Raw genomic sequence first — 18,843 nt, 5'->3', positions numbered from 1 at the left:
AAGTTTTGACTCCAGACCCAGGCCTCGTTGATTTGTGGTTCCAGTTCAGACATTTTTCTAAATACAACTACTTGTTATTGACGTGTGACTGACGTCACAACCTACATTTTTTGACAAGTAACTTGTAATTGTAATGGATTACAGTTTTCAAGTCACCTTCCCAACCCTGCTAATTAACATGGAAACTTCCTGGCTTTAAGAATCACTAAAAGAACTCAAGAAACAAATGGTGGTAGTAAAAATGTGATAATAAAAGTGAGTCAGATATAAACAGAAGAGAGAATGAAGGTCAAAGGTTAAATAGGATCAGCAGGAGGCCAGGCAGTGATCAGAACTGAGTTTTTAGAAAAACCACTGATTTGATGTTGAGATCAGGGGGCATGTTGTCGGCAGCTGCTGAAAGTAACTAAAAAGTTACTGGTAATCTTTTGATTGGCCCTACTCCTGTTCAGCAGCTTGGGCAGACAATATGATGTGATTGAGAGACTTGTGATGTCACAACACTTTTTACTCTTGTAACAGGAAGAGACCAAGAGTCTCCTCCTGTTGCTGCTTTTTTAATGTTGGCATGGCTGCTGGACACGACCGGGGGGGACGCTCAAAGAGACCCCCCAACACACACACTTTTAAATGAGGCCCCAGATCCAGATCAGATCCGTAATGTGATTTATTAGAAATGTGTTAGAAAATGAAATGGAGTGAAAAGATTAGAACTGGGAGTTTTAACTTGAAACAGGTTTTTGTTCATCCTGTTCTCAGTTTCAATGATTATTTATTCAGCTTCTTTTCCTTTGATTTCAATTCACACTTTGTGATATTTCATTAGAAGCAGGTAGTGTGGCCGAGAGGTCCAAGGCGCTGGATTAAGGCTCCAGTCTCTCAGGAGGCGTGGGTTCAAATCCCACCACTGCCACTTTTCAGAGGTTTGGATGGATTTAGTTAGTCCTTCTTCATTGAAACCAAACAGAGAAACCACCAACTGATGCTTCAAAAAATAAACTGAATGTGTTAAAAAAAAAAAAGAATTCTCCTCATGACTTCAAATATCTTCCATTTCTCTGTAAGGAAGATCAATTCACTTTAATTTGAAAAAAAAATCCAACTTTCACTTTGCTAATATGTGCTATGTGAACCAGCAAACATGCTAATGTATGCTATTTGAATGAGCTAGCATGTCGTCCCCCATGATCCTTTGTGTTAAATTTCAAAAGAGGCTTTGACTTTGTGTGAGAATCCTCCTGCCAGACCTTTCTAACACTTGTCTCTTGCTGCCAACTCGTATCGTCTCCATAATAGAGGACAGATACTGCAACATTGAAGTTTTTAAAATGTGGAGACTTTTTTTGTGTTTTTCATCAAACTCCCATCCACTTTGAACTAGAATGTTTTTTCTGAGTTTTTATTTTATTTTTTAATTTCAGAAACGGTGAGCAGAAATGATTTAAAAATCCTCATCCTCCACCATGTGGAATTAAAAAGAAAATAAAGCTCCAGATGGATCAGAACTGCTGGAGTGAAACATGAAGTCCTTCAGGAAAGGAGGAGAACGCCGCCACTAGAAGTGGAGATATTTTCAGGATTGTTACGTTACACTAAACAACAAAAGCTCACATCTTGTTTTGCTGTTGTATAGAAAACATTTAAAGTCACATACAAATTGTTTTCACCAAAGTGGGCCGGTTAGCTCAGTTGGTCAGAGTGTGGTGCTAATAACACCAAGGTCATGGGTTCAATCCCCATACTGGCCACATGAAGCTTCATGAAACACTGTCTTTACTTTCTGATGGTGCTGTCTCTTTAACAAACATTTAAAACCAGTAGCTTCAGTCAGGGCCAGCAGTAACAAAATACCCCCCTCCCCCACACACATTATGTCCTACAGTAAAAACACAATCAGAATCCAATGTAAGGCCACTACTATGCATCTGTTGTCCGTTTCACGAAGCAGGTTTAAGAAGCCATGGGCTTAACCCCGAGCTCTGAGTTGAGTTACACTGAGACAGAAAACACTGAGTTTTCGGTTCCACAACACCGGATTTTGGTCAGTTTGATGAACTCAGAGTAGTTTCACCTGGAGTCAAGCGCGTGCACCACGACTCTAAAAAGACCACATCAATGGAGCTCCGATTCAACGAGTCACCATGACAACAGAGACGCGGAGGGCGGAGTTTTTGACGCCAGTGGAGCAGGAAGTATTGATCCCATCATATGGCGAATATGAACATATTTAAAAAAAAAAAAAAACACAACAGTGCAGCGGCTGCTAAAGAGAGGGAGGTGGCGTGGAAGAAGATTGCTGCTCAAGTGAATGTGTAAGTTCTAACGTCTTTGTCATCACAACATTATTGCAAGGGAATACTGCTTGATGGTAGCTTATTAATTTATTTCTTTTAGGTGCAATTCCGCGGGGGAGAAGCCTCTTGGCAGCAGCTGAAAGTGAAATATAAAAACATTGTCCAATCGGGTAAGACCGCTGCTAATTTAATTGTTAATCAATACATTTCTTAACGTAATTTCCATCATGTGTGACATTGTACAGTAAATATCAAGTGGCCATTTGACTGTGAGGTGTTTTATTCCAACATAATGTTGTTTTCAAACACATAAATGTCTTCTCACCCATATCATGTGCTGTCAAATAACTCAGGCTAAACTAACACAGACTTTACTCAGCCAACAGAAAGAAGGCAGATGTAAAACGGGTGGTGGCCCAGCACCTCCACCTTTAACTCATTCAGTGCCAAAGACGCGTTTTCGCGTTTTTTCGAATAGTACCGCTGAGTGCCAAAGACGCGTTTACGCGTTAATGGCGTTTTTTGCATGGGGGCGGGGCTACTAACATGATCTTGCTTGTATCAAAAATTGGAGTTGTAATCGCAAGGATGTAGAACAGAGTACCGTCTCAGAAGCCATGTCAAAGCGGCGGAGCAAGACCGATCGGCCAGCCGGTCAGTTCAAGCAACTAACTTTGCAGCAGAGCATTTTGAGAGGACCCAGCACCAGCAGCGCAGCTATAGAAGACGCCGGCACAGACCACTCCTCTGACGTAGCGAGCTTCAGCGAGCCGGTGACTGGGACCATCACAGTCGTCGAAACCAGAGGGAGAAGTCAAAGATCTGGGAGAAGACCGATCCCTGATCCGATCCCTGATGAATCAGAGTTCAGCGAGCCTGACCCAGATTCTTGGGACAAGTGGATACCGACCTCTTCTGCGAGTAGCAGAAGCCCGTCGCCCCAGCCTCGCGCCAAAGCAGCGCATAGCTCTACAGGTAAAACTGATGCGTTCACTGATTGCCTCTTGTGTTAGCGGTGAAAGCATACATTTTATTGTTGTGTTATCATGATCTGGCAATAAAAGTTATTCTAAAAGTGATTCTGATTCACTAAATGCAATTATATCCGCATGATGCTGAATTTATAATCGGATTATAATCTTCAATCCGTGAGCTCCCCCCTTTGGCCAATCTGCGTTACTGCATCCCTGCAAAATGTTTATTTGATGGTTTATTTGTATCTGCTACCTCTTACATGCATATGTACATGACCGTTTTCCAATGCTTGTTGATGCTTCTACATGGTTGCAATAAAGTTGTATTTGTATAACTTTAAAAAATGTTGTCCGTGTTATTTTGGTTCATTATATAATGGGAAGACTTCTCAAAGTGTTTGAGATGCCATTGAAGCAAAAAGAATTATGATCAAAGATATTTTCTGCTTGAAATGCTGTTTTTCACAAAAAGCCATTTTTCTCAGCTTTTTGGTCAGAAACCAGGATTTTCAGTGATACCCACCCATGTTCAGGAGGCCATTACTAATGAATGGAAACAGGTACAAACAAATAGATTTTTTCTGATGATAAAGGAAAGTCTGAATTTTCATTTGGTATGTTTCTTGACAAGATTTACACAGAACAAAATTTTCTATGGGCTTTGAGAAAACGCTGAAATGTTGAAAAAACCCTGGCACTGGGACGTGCCAAATTTGAAAAGGGCTGGCACTGAATGAGTTAAGTTCTTTGTAAGCTGGAAAAATTATTTAAAATTATATTCTAGCTTTAACAGGGAGCCAATGCAGAGAGGTTAGTATTGGAGTGATGTGATCTCTTATGCTGGTCCTTGTCAGGACTTTCACTGCAGCATTTTGAATGAATTGAAGACTTTTTAAGCAGTTATTTGGACACCCTGATAATAAGGAGTTACAATAGTCTACTCTCCAAGTAACAAATGATGGATTTGTCTTTCAGCATCACTCTGAACCAGCATGTTTCTAATTTTGGAAATATTAACCCCCAGGTTCCTCACAGTGGTACTGGAGGTCAAAGTAATACCATCCAGTGTGACTATATCTTTAGATAATTTGTCTATCAGATGTTGTTGAGCAAATATAATCATTTCAGTTTTATCTGAGTTCAGGAGCAGGAAATGATGGCTCATCCGTGTTATGATCAATATTATCAAAAGCAGAACTGAGATCTAACAGGACCAGAGCAGAGACCAGTCCTTTGTCTGAAGCCACGAGAAGATCATTAGTAACTTTGGCCAGAGAGTCTCTAATAATAATTATAATGGATTGGTTTTATACAGCGCTTTTCTTGGCACTCAAAGACGTTTTAATTTGCATTATTCATTGACTCCATACTTGATGGTGGTAAACTGTGTAGGTAGTCACAGCTGCCCTGGAGCAGACTGATGGAAGCGATGCTGTCATTTTGCACCGTTGGCCCCTCCAACCACCACCAACTATTCACTCTCTCACTGGATTAAAGAAGTTTACAAAATCATTACTGCTCAAAGTTAAAGGAATGTGAGGTTCAACACAGCGATGACTTTTTGTTAGCCTGGCTATAGTATTTAAGAGAAATCTAGGGTTGTTCTTGTTTTCTTCTATTAAGGAGGAATAGTAGGCGTTTCCTGTTTTGTGAAGGGACTTTTTTATAGATTAACAAACTATTTCTCCAGGCTGTTCGAAATACTTTTAACTGAGTTAAATACCGTTTCTTCTCTAACTTTTGCACTGATTTCTTTAGAGTTCTCAGATTATCATGATACCATGGAGAGATCCTCCTCTGAGTTGTTGCTTTTATCTTCAAGGGTGCAAAAGAATCAAGTGTGGAGTGAAGTAAGGCTGCAGTTCCATCTACAACCAAGTCAACCTGAGTAGGACTGATGGTGTGGCAGCTGTTTACTGCTGCATCCACAGATGGTATTGAAGTGATTATTGGTGGGAGTACTTCCTTAAATTTGGTTACAGCATCATCTGATAGGTATCTCTTATATTTCAGTTTATTTTCAGGGGCTATAAAGCCAGTTAATGTAAATTTGAATGATATCAGGAAGTGATCTGACAACAGAGGGTTGTCAGGAAAAAACATTAATTGATCAACGTCAATAGTGTAAGTGAGAACAAGATCAAGCTTGTGATTAGTTTGGCTGTTATTTATTATCTCGGGATTCTGTGTTTTGTGATCCATCTCTCAGCCACGTGGGTCGGAGGAGCCTTGATTGTTGGCACTGTGGAGATGATGTACACACCGTCAATGGGACTGATCTGGACACTCATCTTGTTCACTGCATACAGTACGGGGTTCATTGTTGGTAAGAGTTACAGTCATATCTGCCAGGCTACTGCTAATCTGGATTTGAGAAACACTCAAAACAGAAGAGAATTGAAGAGTTCTTCAAACACACCATGATAAACAAGTAACATTTTCTGCTCAGATGTTGGTTTGTGTTTCTGCAAAGAATGCAGATTGATGGAAAGGATCAATGGCTGACAAGTTATTATGTAATTTTTTTTATCAGTGTTTGATCTCTAATCTTCAAAAACACTATATACTTTTTGTCTCCTTCTGTTGCACTTTTCTCCTCAGGTGGTTTGTTCTTTGCGAAGCCGATGAGAGACATGAAATGTGTCACCATGATGGATCCGTTTCACTTGAAATATGGAAAAATCGCTGCAGCTGGACTGAGTCTGCTTTCAGTTATGGTGGATGTGACCTGGGTACCAGCAACACTGATTGGACTCGGTAAAAATCCATTCTCCTGGGACTTGGTAGTTTTATTTTGACAGTCACCTTTATTACAATCAAACCTGGTAGTTTTATTTTGACAGTCACCTTGATAACAATCAGACTTGGTGGTCTGTCCACTAGAATGTTCTCCCAGTGTTAATGTTTAGAGCTCATTGTTCTCTGCAACTAGTGGCCCACCATGAAAACTACATCATTTCTGTCTCACGTTTCTGCCGTTTCCATGGAAACAAACAGTGTTTTTAGATTGTTGCTGTGTAAACGTGAAACCTTTCTGAAACCAAAACACTGAGTTTTCACTTGAAACGTGGTGGTGTAAACGAGGCTTTATCCCGGCGTTACTGTGATGCTCATTGGCTGCTGTGCTGTGGACCAATCCTGACGGTGTCTGACAGGAGGAACCATGAGTGTGGTCCTGGATGTGTCCTTCTCCGTCTGCATCTGGATCTCTGCTGCCGTGGCCGTGGTCTACACCCTGCTGGGAGGCCTCTACTCCGTGGCCTACACTGATGTCATACAGCTCGTCCTCATCTTCATCAGCTTGGTAAAGGCTGCTGGAGTGTGTGTGTGTGTGTGTGTGTGTGTGTGTGTGTGTGTGTGTGTGTGTGTGTGTGTGTGTGTGTGTGTGTGTGTGTGTGTGTGTGGTGTCACTACAGCACCCACTAGTGGCCAAACATATAAACTACATCTTGTTCAGTGTTTCTGCTATTTTTATAGGAAGGGCCATCGTTTTCTAAACGATGGCCTTTCAAAAAGGTTTTTTCAAAGTGGTTGAGAATTTTGTTTTGAAAGGCCCTCACCTAGCTATCCACGTAATATCCATTTGGAAGGTTTTACTAAATGAGGACTACTAATTTGAAGGACTTTGGAGCTTTTATTTAGAAACCAAGCACATGCAGGTTAACTGGCCAAAGTTGAATTGAGATCTCGTTGCTCAATACTGTAAATTGCAGAACAATGTTCTCCCAAGGTGCAGTTACAGTGACATCATCGAGATGGAGGGAGAGTGGTGAAGAGGTCAAATATGGCTTTACTTAGGCAGAAGAGGAAGAAGAGGAGGAAGGAAAGAGAGAAACGACAAATAATCCAAGATCCCTGCCCCCTGGCAAGGCTGGTGGAAGGGTTAGGGTTAGGGTTAGGGTTAGACAAGACTATTAGACTATTAGACTATTAGACTATTAGACTATTAGACTATTAGACTATTAGACTGTCAGGTAGATTAGTCAAACCCCGCCCCTTTACCCATAGTTCCTTTGGGTGAGAGGCCTGGATCCTAGCAACCACCACAGTGGAAGGGTTAGGGTTAGGTTTAGGGTTAGGGTTAACCCAAACCCAAACCCTGACACCTAAAGTATATTTCTATATAATCTGATCCGGTTCAAGGAGGGTTAGAAAGAAAACCTCACAGGCTCTGTGTATTTATTGTTCCTTGTCTTTTTCCTACAGGTTGTCTGTGTTCCCTTCGTCATGATGAACCCTCACACCGTGAACATCAGCCAGACTCTGCTGAACAACTCTTTACACTCTCCATGGATCGGCACACCAGACGTTAGAAAGACATGGTTACTGATTGATGAGTTCTGCTCCTTGGTAAGATGAGGCAACAACATCAAGTAATATATCTCCTACAATCACACTGCACTAGGACAGCTCATGTCATTTGTGTTTCTGATACTTCAAAACTAAATTCAGGGAAGAAAATCTGCAGATTTAATTTTTAATTTACTGCATTTTGTTTTGAAGGCACTGGGCTGTCTGGGATATCAGGCCATCCACCAGAGAATCTTGTCGTCTTCTTCTAATGCGACGGCCAAGCTCACATGCTTTGTTGCTGCTTTCATCTTTCTTGTATTTATGATTCCTCTCGTACTGCTCGGGGCGGCCGTGTCGTCTACAGGTAATCAACAGCTTTACCTACTGCAGTCAATTGTGAAAAATGGTGTCTGTGTTATGGTCAATTCAATTCTAATGTCATTTTGAAAAAGTGTCCCTCTGGAGGCTCCCGCTGAGGCAGAGGATCAAAGTGTTTCCTGGTTTCTTTAAAGGGCTGTGAGATTGAGCCTGGTCCAATAGATCAGTCAGTCGTCTGATGGCATGGGACCACCTTCGATAGTTCCGATTCAGAGACAAGGTTCTAGGTGGAGCGGCATTGAGAAAATAAGGAGGGACAGAGTGTCCATCTGCATAAACATCCTGGAGGATGTAAATAAACCAGTCTACCGGCTGTCTGGAAGAGTTAACATTTTGATAATTGTTTTCAGGCTGAGCAGTTTCTTTTGGCCTTGAGTCCTCAGTCTCTCTGCAGTGAATCCATTATATCCGAATGTCATGGCCCTTATAGCTTCCAGCCCAATTGTCTACTTCTTCAAGTTGGACTCCATCCAGCGGAGATGTTCAACAGTCACACCCTGCTTAATTTTGAGTTCATTTATCATGAGTCTGAGTGTAAGAGCTCTGCACAGTCCATCAGTGATGGCTGGCAGCCTTCCCAGAACAGCTGCCAGTGTCATGCTGAACTTTGCCATAGATCAGGAAACTGCCGGCTCCAATCAGCAGTATACTTGTTATTATAAGTCCAATTATGTAGACGTCGTCCACATCCTCGCTGGAAAGGATGGAGAGACACACGATTCACCAACTGCTTCAGGAGTCCAACATGTATCCAGCAGCAAACGTTCTGTATGGACAGACAGGCTCTCCTCTGCCCATTCTTTTTGCCAAATAAATTTGGTCAATTGCATTGAGAGACCAAATGATCAATTCTATCATGTCGGTTTAGTTAGAGCAGTGTTTTTCAACCACTGTGCTGCGGCACACTGGTGTTCCACGAGATATAGTCAGGTGTTCCGTGGGAAATGATCCAATTTCACATTTTTTCTAAAAAAAAACATTTGTGTGCAGAGTAATCTAGTATAAATACTGTGGCGAGCGCCGCAGAAGAATTGTTCTGCGTCGAGATTCTTTTCTGCCAACTGATCACCAGAGGCTTTTTTTTTTACATGAACGCCCGCAAACGGAACTTCATAACAGGATCAGACTCCACACAACACATTTCTCACTCATGGTAGCTCACCAACATCCAACAAACCAAACTAGACGAAATAATTAACCATCTGAACCGAGGAACAAAAACACAACACAAGCACAAATCAACACACACAACAACCCAACAATAACCCTCAATATCTTCCGGCAACACATAACCTGAACTCCCATCATGCCCTGCAGCGACCAACTCCGTGATTGCTATAATACTCACAACACGTTGCCGGTGAAATCGAAACTTAACAGACATCAGTGTGGTTAATCTCCACCTCCTGCTCCCATCTTGTATCAAAGTACTGTGTCAGTGACAGTGATGGAGACGTTTTTGAAAAGGAAGAATGTGAACCAGGATCTCAGCTCTTCATCCATCAGGTCCAGGTTTCACACTGAGTGAGTAAAAATTAAAAAAAGAAATTGGGAAATACTTTTTTCTGTATTCATTTGATTCCTATTGATAAAGCATTGATGAGAATGACTTTATATTGTTAATAACTACAGAGTTTCACATTTTAACATTTTCGGGTGGTGGTGTGCCTCCAGATTTTACCAAAGAAAAAAGTGTGTCTTGGCTCAAAAAAGGTTGAAAACCATTGGGCTAGAGATGTAGGGAGATGCTCCTACTAGATTCTGACAAATACAAGACAAGAGGTAGCAAGAAGGGCAGATAAGGGAGGGAGGGAGAGAAAAGCGTCCGTCTTCATGATCAGCAGTTTCCGTCAAGCATTGATAAAGTAGCCATCTACAACTCATCAGTAATGAATTCATACACATATATAATGATGTTGTCTGCATAGAGACTCGTTTACAAATCCTTCTCTGTGCAAGTGAGTAAAGTCTCCCATGTTATGGCCCCTAATATCGACTCTGGAAGAGGTCGTCACCCTGCAGCTTCAAGGACATCTCGATCCCAACAACGTCCTCAGACATTTCAATCAGGTTTGAGGCCCTCTCACAGCACAGAGACTGTTCTGACAGAGTTTAGATAGATTGATAGAGTTTTATTGTCTAACCCAAGGGTGTCATTATTACTTAAATTCACTGAGAAGGGAACGGGCCGGCTGCAAGTTGTTCAGTTCTTGGAATTAGGTTTCCTCTGCTGTTGAGGGCTGTGACTGCAGATGGAATGAATGATTTTTTGTATATTGTTTTTCTGGCCAGTGGGACTTTGTATCTTCTGCCTGAGGGGAGGAGGGTGAAGGAGTGATGGAAGGGATGGGAGGGTTCCTCTGTGATCAGGATGGCTTCCCTGATCACAGAGTGTTCATACAGGTGGGACAGTGGAGTTTGTGCTGAGCCAGTTATTTTGCTGGCTTGGGCGGTGATGCGGGATAGTTTTATTTTCTGTTTGCTGGTGAGGAAGTTGTACCAAGATGGGATATTGAAGGTGATAATGGTTTACATGAGTGACCGGTAAACCATTATTAGAATCTTCTTACTGATGTTGAAGTGCCTTAGTTTCCTGAGAAGATGGAGGTGCTGGAGCGCTTTACTGTAAATGGTGTCGGAGTGTGTTTGGAAGGACAGGCGGGTGTCTATCTGTGTCCCAAGATACTTAAAACAGTCCACCTGTTCAACCTGTTCTCCCAGGATGATCAGGGGTTTCAAAAGCTGAGGTGTAACTGCTGCTCTGTCCCTGCCCACACAGCACGGCTCCTTTGTCTTTTGGATATTAAGATCCAGTGATTTCCCCCTGAAGGTTGTGGCCAGGTCATTGACTGCCAGTTAGTACTGGATGGGAGCCTCCATACTGTCCATGTGGGCCACCAGGGCCAAGTCATCGGCATATTTAAAAAGACTCATTCCCTCCCTGCTACAGGTGAGGTTGTTCGTGTAGGCAGATAACAGAATGGGGGATAAAGCACAGCCCTATGTTTAAAACCCGTCTACTGGATTTAAAGCCATTTAAAAGCACCTGCTGTGGTTTTGCCATGAGGAAGTCTTGTATCCATAAAATCCCAGTTGGGTGGATCTGTAGGTTCATGAGGCAGTGCAGCAGGGTGTCAGTGTTTACGGTGTTAACAGCCGAGAAGAAATCCATAAATAAAATCTGAGTAAGTGGTTGTGCAGAGTCCGTGTTTTCCGCAACTGTATCTAAAAGAGTCAGGCTTGCATCTTCCACACCTCATTTTGTGCTGTAAGCAAACTGGAGAGGATCCAGTTAGTCGGACAACATGTGTGACATTAAGTCACACACCGCTCTCTCCATGCATTTGCACAGGACTGATTTGAGGGCCAGAGGCCTGAAGTCTTTGGTGTCCTTAGCCCGTGCCTTTTTGGGGATGGGGATGCTTAAAGACTCCTTTCACAGGTTGAGAGCACAGCCAGAGTCCAAAAGGTGCTGGAACAGTCTGCTGATGACTGGTCCCAACTGTAGAGCACAGTCCCTCAGCCTCCTGCCCCTGAGCCTGTCAGGACCAGAAGCTTTGTGAGGGTTTACCCTCAGTAAGCTGCTTGTTCAGAAGCTGCTCATCCACAGTGATGGCTTCGTCGTCAATCTGACAGTTCAACTAAAGTGTTGTGACGTTGTTTTGGTTGAACCTACTGAAGAAGATGTTTAGACTGAAGATGTTTAGTTCTTCTGCAAATGAGGCAGGGTCTTTGCAACCAGCTGCAGTTGGTTTGGTGGCACAGCCCATCATGATATTTAGTGCCTGCCATACCTCCCTCACATTCTCACATGTCAATTTATCCTCTACTTTTTTCCTGTAGTTATTATTTGCAAGGGCAGACTGTCTCCTGAAGTCCTTCTCCAGCTCTTTCACCCTCTGCTTGTCCCCCTGAAGAAATGTTCTTTTCTTCTGGGTTAGGCAGACTTTCATGTCTTTGTTGAACCATTTTTTATTGTTAGGGTAGATGGTTATTTTTTTGGTGGGAGTGACAGTGTCCTCACAGAATGAGAAATATGAGGTCATTACTTCTGTCAATGAATTCAATTTGATACATATGCGTTTGGGATATTTCCATAACTCAGATCCAGAATATTGTTCATTCTGGTGGGAGTGGTGACGTATTGTTCCTGGTCTGGCAGCTGTAATGAGACATCACAGGGATTAAAATCCCCCAGAAGAAATAGAGGCTGCGCATCAGTTTGATTTAGATTAGATTAGACTAGAAGCTTTATTGTCATTGTACATGGTACAACGAAATTGCGGTGTAGCTACAATAACACTCAGTAGACATACAGTGGAACACAGGCAGCCATTCTCACATTCAGCATCGCATTCATCTCAGCAGACACACCATATATACAGAATAACCTAAACATTGACGCTCTGTGGTAGCTGTCAGCGATCCATTCTGCCGCCGTGTTAGAATCAGGACGAGGGACAGATGCTAAGATCACAGTCAGCTGGGAGAACTCTCGGGGTAAATAATGCGGTCTGAAAGACACCGTCAACAGCTCCTAGTGCTTACAGCACTCCGTCTCTCTCACTGTAAAGTTTGTTGCCCACTTACTGTAAATGGCCATACAGAGCCTGCCCCCAATCGATTTCCTGGTTTTCCTGGTTCTCACTGAGTCCCGGTCAAAGCAAATTGTGTTAAATCCATCCAGTTGCCGGTCTGTGTCTCCGGTGAGCCAGGTTTCCATGAAGCAGAAGGGGCTGGTCTGTCAGTAGTCCCGATCGAACTGTAGGAAGGTAGAAAGTTCATGTCTTGTTTTGAAGCGATCGCACATTTGACAGCACAATGGCCGGTAACAGCAGCCGGCTGCCTCTCCTCCTCAGTCTGTTTCTGATGCCTCCTCTGGACAAAGTCTGTTTCCTGGCCAGAGAGTCATTAAAAGCAGCCACAGGCCAAGCAAATGAGGTGCTGTTGTAGTTAGCTGTCCATTGAAGCAGTCCATTTTCAAAGATACCCACTCAAAACAACGAATTAAACATAATAAACACGCAGACACTCAGAGCGGTGTCAGGAGTCACTCTGGCAGAGTAGCGCCCCCTCTCTTTCCTCAGTGTGGTACACAGAACCACACTGAGGAAAGAGAGGGGGCAGAAGACTCCGGCTCCCCCAGCCTACTGATCCTGCTCCACCTATTCAGTGACGCCGTGTTCCACCAAGACTGAAAGAACGAGATTGTGGATACAAGTGTCAGGACTCGTGGTGGAGCCATTGCTCCTCCACAGTGAAAGGAGACAGCTAAAGTGGTTCAGGACAATGTCTAAGAGAACCACTGGTGTCCTCTATGTGAACCAAGGACATCCGACTCAGCCCTTCAGCCCGGTCCAAACTACCAGGAGAAATGACATCTCTTGGATGGTCTTCCAGAAGCTTGACGTCCTTCAGAAGTGTTGGGGGAAGACAGGGGTGTCTGGGCTGATTGTCTCTCCATACTGCCACTGGGACCGTATGCAGGCCAAGTTGGATAGAAGATGAATGAATTAAGCATTTTAGGTCTATCAGTCAAACTCTTTCATTCTCCTGTTTCCGTCCTTCAGACTGGAACATGACCTCCTATGGTTCTCCGTCTCCATACGACCGTGGGGAAGCAGCTCTGGTCCTGCCCATCGCCCTGCAGCACCTCACCCCGACCTTCGTCTCCATCATCGGTATCGGATGTGTGGCTGCAGCCGTCATGTCGTCAGCTGACTCTTCTTTGCTTTCTGCTGCTTCAGTTTTCACCAACAACATCTACAAGAACCACCTGAGACCAAAGGTGAGCTGATCTAGAATCCAACTAAACTGCTTCTTCTTACTACTACAGTACCAAACTCCCCATTCAATGGTTTTACTGTATGGAGAGGAGCCAATAAGGATGATTTGACAGACTGAATGAATGAACATCTGGTTTATAATTCATTGTTTTCTCCCCAGGCACCAGACAGGGAGACCCTGTGGGTGATCCGTGCTGCTGTGGTTGTGGTGGGTGTGGCTGGAACATCTCTGACCAGCCTGAAAAACAGCAGTGTGCTCTTCTGGTTTCTTGGAGCCGAAGTGTCATACGTCCTCATCTTCCCTCAACTCGTCTGTGCCCTCTTTTTTAAAGTGTCCAATGCTTACGGGGCTCTTATAGGCCTTCTGGTGGGACTGGGGGTACGACTCCTCAGTGGACACAAATCTGTGGGACTGCCCGTCATCCTCCATTTCCCAGGATGCACTCTGGAGGATGGCGTCTACGTCCAGTACTCTCCGGTTAAGACCATCTCCATGGTGTCTGGTCTGGTCTCCATCTTGCTCTTCTCCTACCTGACGTCTGAGCTCTTCAATAGAAACCTGCTGTCTGAGAGGTGGGACGTGTTCAAAGTGAAACACCGGCAGCTGCCACAAACACCAGCAGGTGGCGGCACAGAGCTGAAGGAGAATGAGAAGCGGAATGGAAACCTCCCTCCTTCTGACATAACAGAACCAATGATGAGCACATGTTAACATTCCTGTCTGGTGTTTATTTACTCATGTAATGAATGAAGGGGGAAACTACAATCTAGGCTCATGAAATCCATTGCTTCATGCTCCTCGTCCATCCTTCCATCTTGTATTCTGCTTATCCAATTCAGGGTCGGGGGTTCTGGAGCCGATCCCAGCTACTGTGGGCGAGGCCAGGATCCACCCTGGACAGGTTGCTGGTCTGTCACAGTGTCACGCTCGTCAGTCCAATATACATGAAATGTGATGCAATTAGAAGAAGCTCTTTTTAAACATGGTACCTTATTTTCATTGTTTCATTTAATTAAATCAGAGAAATTTCCAGTCAAATGGAAACAAACAGCACCAACATCCTTGTGTTTTTTTTTGTTTTTTGGGGGTTTTTTTGCCATTGAGGACTGATGCATTGTTTAGTATTATTATACTTGTTCGATGTGTTGAACTTTCTTGGTTTGGGTTTACTAAGTGGCTTAAAGGAGCCAATTAAAAATACTTTGTTATATTACTGAAGTAGTTTTCAGAAGTATCTGTACTTTACTTGAGTTTTCACATGTATTCCAACTTTCACTAATACATCAGTTAGTGATTGAAGATGAATAATTAGAGGTAGAAAAAGCTTGTTCAGTAAATAAACTGCTGTAATCCAAACATTTGACTTTTTTATGTTGCTTTAGAGAAACGGTTTACAAAGAAATAGAATATATAGCAGGCCAGCAGCTAGGGAGCATAAACCCCCCCACACCCTCACATACTCACACAAGACGACACCCACACTTATATATAGAATACACACCCCCACACACACATACACCCATGCTCACATTCACCCCACCACACACACAAACACACACAGACACTTACACACACACACCCGCACACACCTATCTGCACTCGTATCTCCCTGATACCTATCTACACTGTGATCTCCTTGATACCTGTCTACACTGTGATCTCCTTGATACCTGTCTACACTGTGATCTCCTTGATACCTATCTCCACTGTGATCTCCCTGATACCTGTCTACACAATGTGAGCTCCATGTTACCTATCAACACAGTGGGATCTCCTTGATACATATCTACACACTGTGATCTCCCTGATATCTATCTACACACTGTGATCTCCCTGATACCTATCTACACTGTGACCTCCCTGATACATATCTCCACTGTGATTTCCCTGATACCTATCTACACTGTGATCTCCTTGATATCGATCTACACAATGTGATCTCCTTGATACCTGTCTACACAATGTGATCTCCATGTTACCTATCTACACACTATGATCTCACTGATGCCTATCTACACTGTGATCTCCCTGATACCTATCTCCACTGTGATCTCCATAATACCTATCTACACTGTGATCTCCCTGATACCTGTCTACACACTGTGATCTCCCTGATACCTATCCACACTGTGATCTCCTTGATACCTATCTACACTGTGATCTCCCTGATACCTGTCTACACTGTGATCTCCCTGATACCTGTCTACACACTGTGATCTCCTTGATACCTGGCTACACACTGTGATCTCCTTGATACCTATCTACACACTGTGATCTCCCTGATACCTATCCCCACTGTGATCTCCCTGATACCTATCCACACTGTGATTTTCCTGATACCTGTCTACACACTCTGATTTCCCTGATACCTATCTACAGTATGTGATCTCCTGGATACCTATCTACAGTCTGTGATCTCCCTGATATCTGTCTACACTGTGATCTCCCTGATACCTATCTACACACTGTGATCTCCCTGATGCCTGTCTACACTGTGATCTCCCTGATACCTATCTACACACTGTGATCTCCCTGATACCTGCCTACACTGTGATCTCCCTGATACCTATCTACACACTGTGATCTCCCTGATATCTGTCTACACTGTGATCTCCCTGATACCTGCCTACACTGTGATCTCCCTGATACCTATCTACACACTGTAATCTCCCTGATATCTGTCTACACTGTGATCTCCCTGATGCCTGCCTACACTGTGATCTCCCTGATACCTATCTACACACTGTGATCTCCCTGATACCTGTCTACACTGTGATCTCCCTGATTCCTATCTACATGCACTCTGGCAGTGTACACCAGTCCAAACATTCTGACCAAAGACCTGTGAAGACTTATCGTTATACCTGGGCCACCCCATTCCAGTCTCACCTGCACTTTGCCTGTTAGACGATCTCACAGAAATTAAAAGAGAGAAAAACGAGTCCTTCATACTCCTGGTCTCTCGAAGTGTGACCAAAAAGCCAATCCTCATGAACTAGAAATCAAAAAGTAATCTTAATATAAAGTTATTTAAAAACTGACTCCTAGACCACATCACATTGGAGAGAATGTTGCTTGTAGGAAGAATCAATTGGCACAATTTGAGTTGACATGGTCCCCAATAATTTATTTACACCATGTAGCCCTGGGGGGGGGGGGGGGGGGGGGGGGGGGTACCGCCTTGGGGCTCTTGGGGCCACCTGTGGCTGGGGCGTTGAGGCTTGGGTGGTTGGCGGCCCTGCGATCTGGGGGGGTGCTGGCATCTATCCTGGGGAGTGGCGGCCTGGCCTGGGGGGTACTGGGGAGGTTGTGTGGGGGAGGGTCTGCTCTGGTTTGGGGGTGGTCCCGCTGGGGTGGGGTGGGGGTTCTGGGAGTTGGGCCTTAATGACCTAATTAAAAAGTTGCATCAAGCAGGTAGTGCAAATAAATAAATAGATAAATAGTACAACAACAGACTACAACTTAGTACTAATAAATAGCAGTAATAGTAAGAATGTGATAATAAAAGTGAGTCAGATATAAATAGAAGAGAGAATGAAGGTCAAAGGTTAAATATGATCAGCAGGAGGCCAGGCAGTGATCAGAACTGAGTTTTTAGAAAAACCACTGATTTGATGTTGAGATCAGGGGGCATGTTGTCGGCAGCTGCTGAAAGTAACTAAAAAGTGACTGGTAATCTTTTGATTGGCCCTACTCCTGTTCAGCAGCTTGGGCAGACAATATGATGTGATTGAGAGACTTGTGATGTCACAACACTTTTTACTCTTGTAACAGGAAGAGACCAAGAGTCTCCTCCTGTTGCTGCTTTTTTAATGTTGGCATGGCTGCTGTACACGACCGGGGGGGACGCTCAAAGAGACCCCCCAACACACACACACACACATACACACACACACACACACACACACACACACACACAGACACACACACACACCAGCTGCATCACCGTGTGGTACGGCGCCTGCACCGTATCCTGCGCATCGTGAGGATCATTGGTGTCTCTCCCCCCCTGCGGGACATATACAACACCCGCCTCACCCGCAGAGCCATCAGGATGGCAGGTGGCCCCACCCACCCCTCCCACAGCCTCTTCAGCCTGCTGCCGTAGGGGAGGAGACTTCAGAGTCTCCGAGCCAAAAGAGAGTCAAATACTTTTGGGATTCACAGCAGAATTTGATTTCCAAAGTATAACTATAGATCAACATTACAATATTGTGCTATTTTCATTTGTCATATGTGATTTTTGTTCATTATTGCTGATTAAAATAGTTGGATAATGGATACAATGTCCAGTCAGTCAGAAAACAGTCTGAGGAAAAAAGCACATACAATTAAGACAGAAGTTGGAATTTTGAAAGTTGTAGTTTTGTGTTGGTTAGTTTTCAAAACACAGAGGAGTATCAATAATAAGAAGAGTCTTTCAGTAACCTTCACAACGTTTTGAGCAGCTTTGTTGGCAGGATTCAAACCTAGGCAGGGAGACCCCAAAGGATTTCTAGTCCATCGCCTAAACCTCTCGGCCACAACAACTTGCTACTGGAAGATTAAATAGTGTGTGTCTGCTTCTCCTTTGTTCTCAGCATCTTCATGGCAACTGAAGTTGATCTCCTTTGATCTCATTTAATCTCCTTTGATCTCATTTAATCTCCTTTCATCTCTTCCATGAGGAGCCTCTCCCATCACTTTGTATGGGACATTGTTTTGTTGGTTTTTCCAATTGTGTTTGGAAGCAGTTATGTGAATCATTAACAAAAGTCATAACAACGTCTTCCTGATGTTCTTTTTGTGTCTGTGCTCCAGCAGTGCAGGACGAGTTATTCAGTAAAAAACTGAGATGCTGTCACATGGTGGAGGGGCGGAGCCACGCCGTACTGCACCTTACACACCATTTCCTGTTTCACTTGTTAACAAATCACATTATGGATCTGATCTGGATCTGAGCTGAATTTGGCCAAAAAGAGACGGAATGAACGACTTGAACTTCACAAAAAAAAGTGAACTCTCACACATTGAACCACCAAAATATGAAATAAAATCATAGCTCAACAAAGAGACTGAGTGTACTGAGTAAACAGTCAGATATTACTTAGAAGCAAGTAAATCCAACATTAGACCCT

The 18,843-nt window shown here is 43.6% G+C and overlaps 1 protein-coding gene across 1 annotated transcript; it reads left to right on the top strand.

Annotated features, from left to right (window-relative positions):
* Positions 1-2,911: 2,911 nt before the first annotated feature.
* LOC308147539 (high affinity choline transporter 1-like) lies at positions 2,912-14,437 on the top strand (the record flags this gene model as incomplete). The annotated part of the gene is made up of 7 exons (XM_080519752.1): positions 2,912-3,269; positions 5,870-6,025; positions 6,424-6,572; positions 7,475-7,618; positions 7,772-7,925; positions 13,510-13,727; positions 13,886-14,437. 7 exons carry the CDS (start codon positions 2,912-2,914, stop codon positions 14,435-14,437), a joined length of 1,731 nt encoding a protein of 576 aa, XP_080375878.1.
* Positions 14,438-18,843: the final 4,406 nt, after the last annotated feature.

This window comes from Blennius ocellaris (assembly GCF_963422515.1).
Source record: "Blennius ocellaris genome assembly, chromosome: 24".
NCBI lineage: Eukaryota > Metazoa > Chordata > Actinopteri > Blenniiformes > Blenniidae > Blennius > Blennius ocellaris.
The sequence above is the reverse complement of the archived record's forward strand: the minus strand, read 5'-3'. Positions and strand labels throughout refer to the sequence as shown.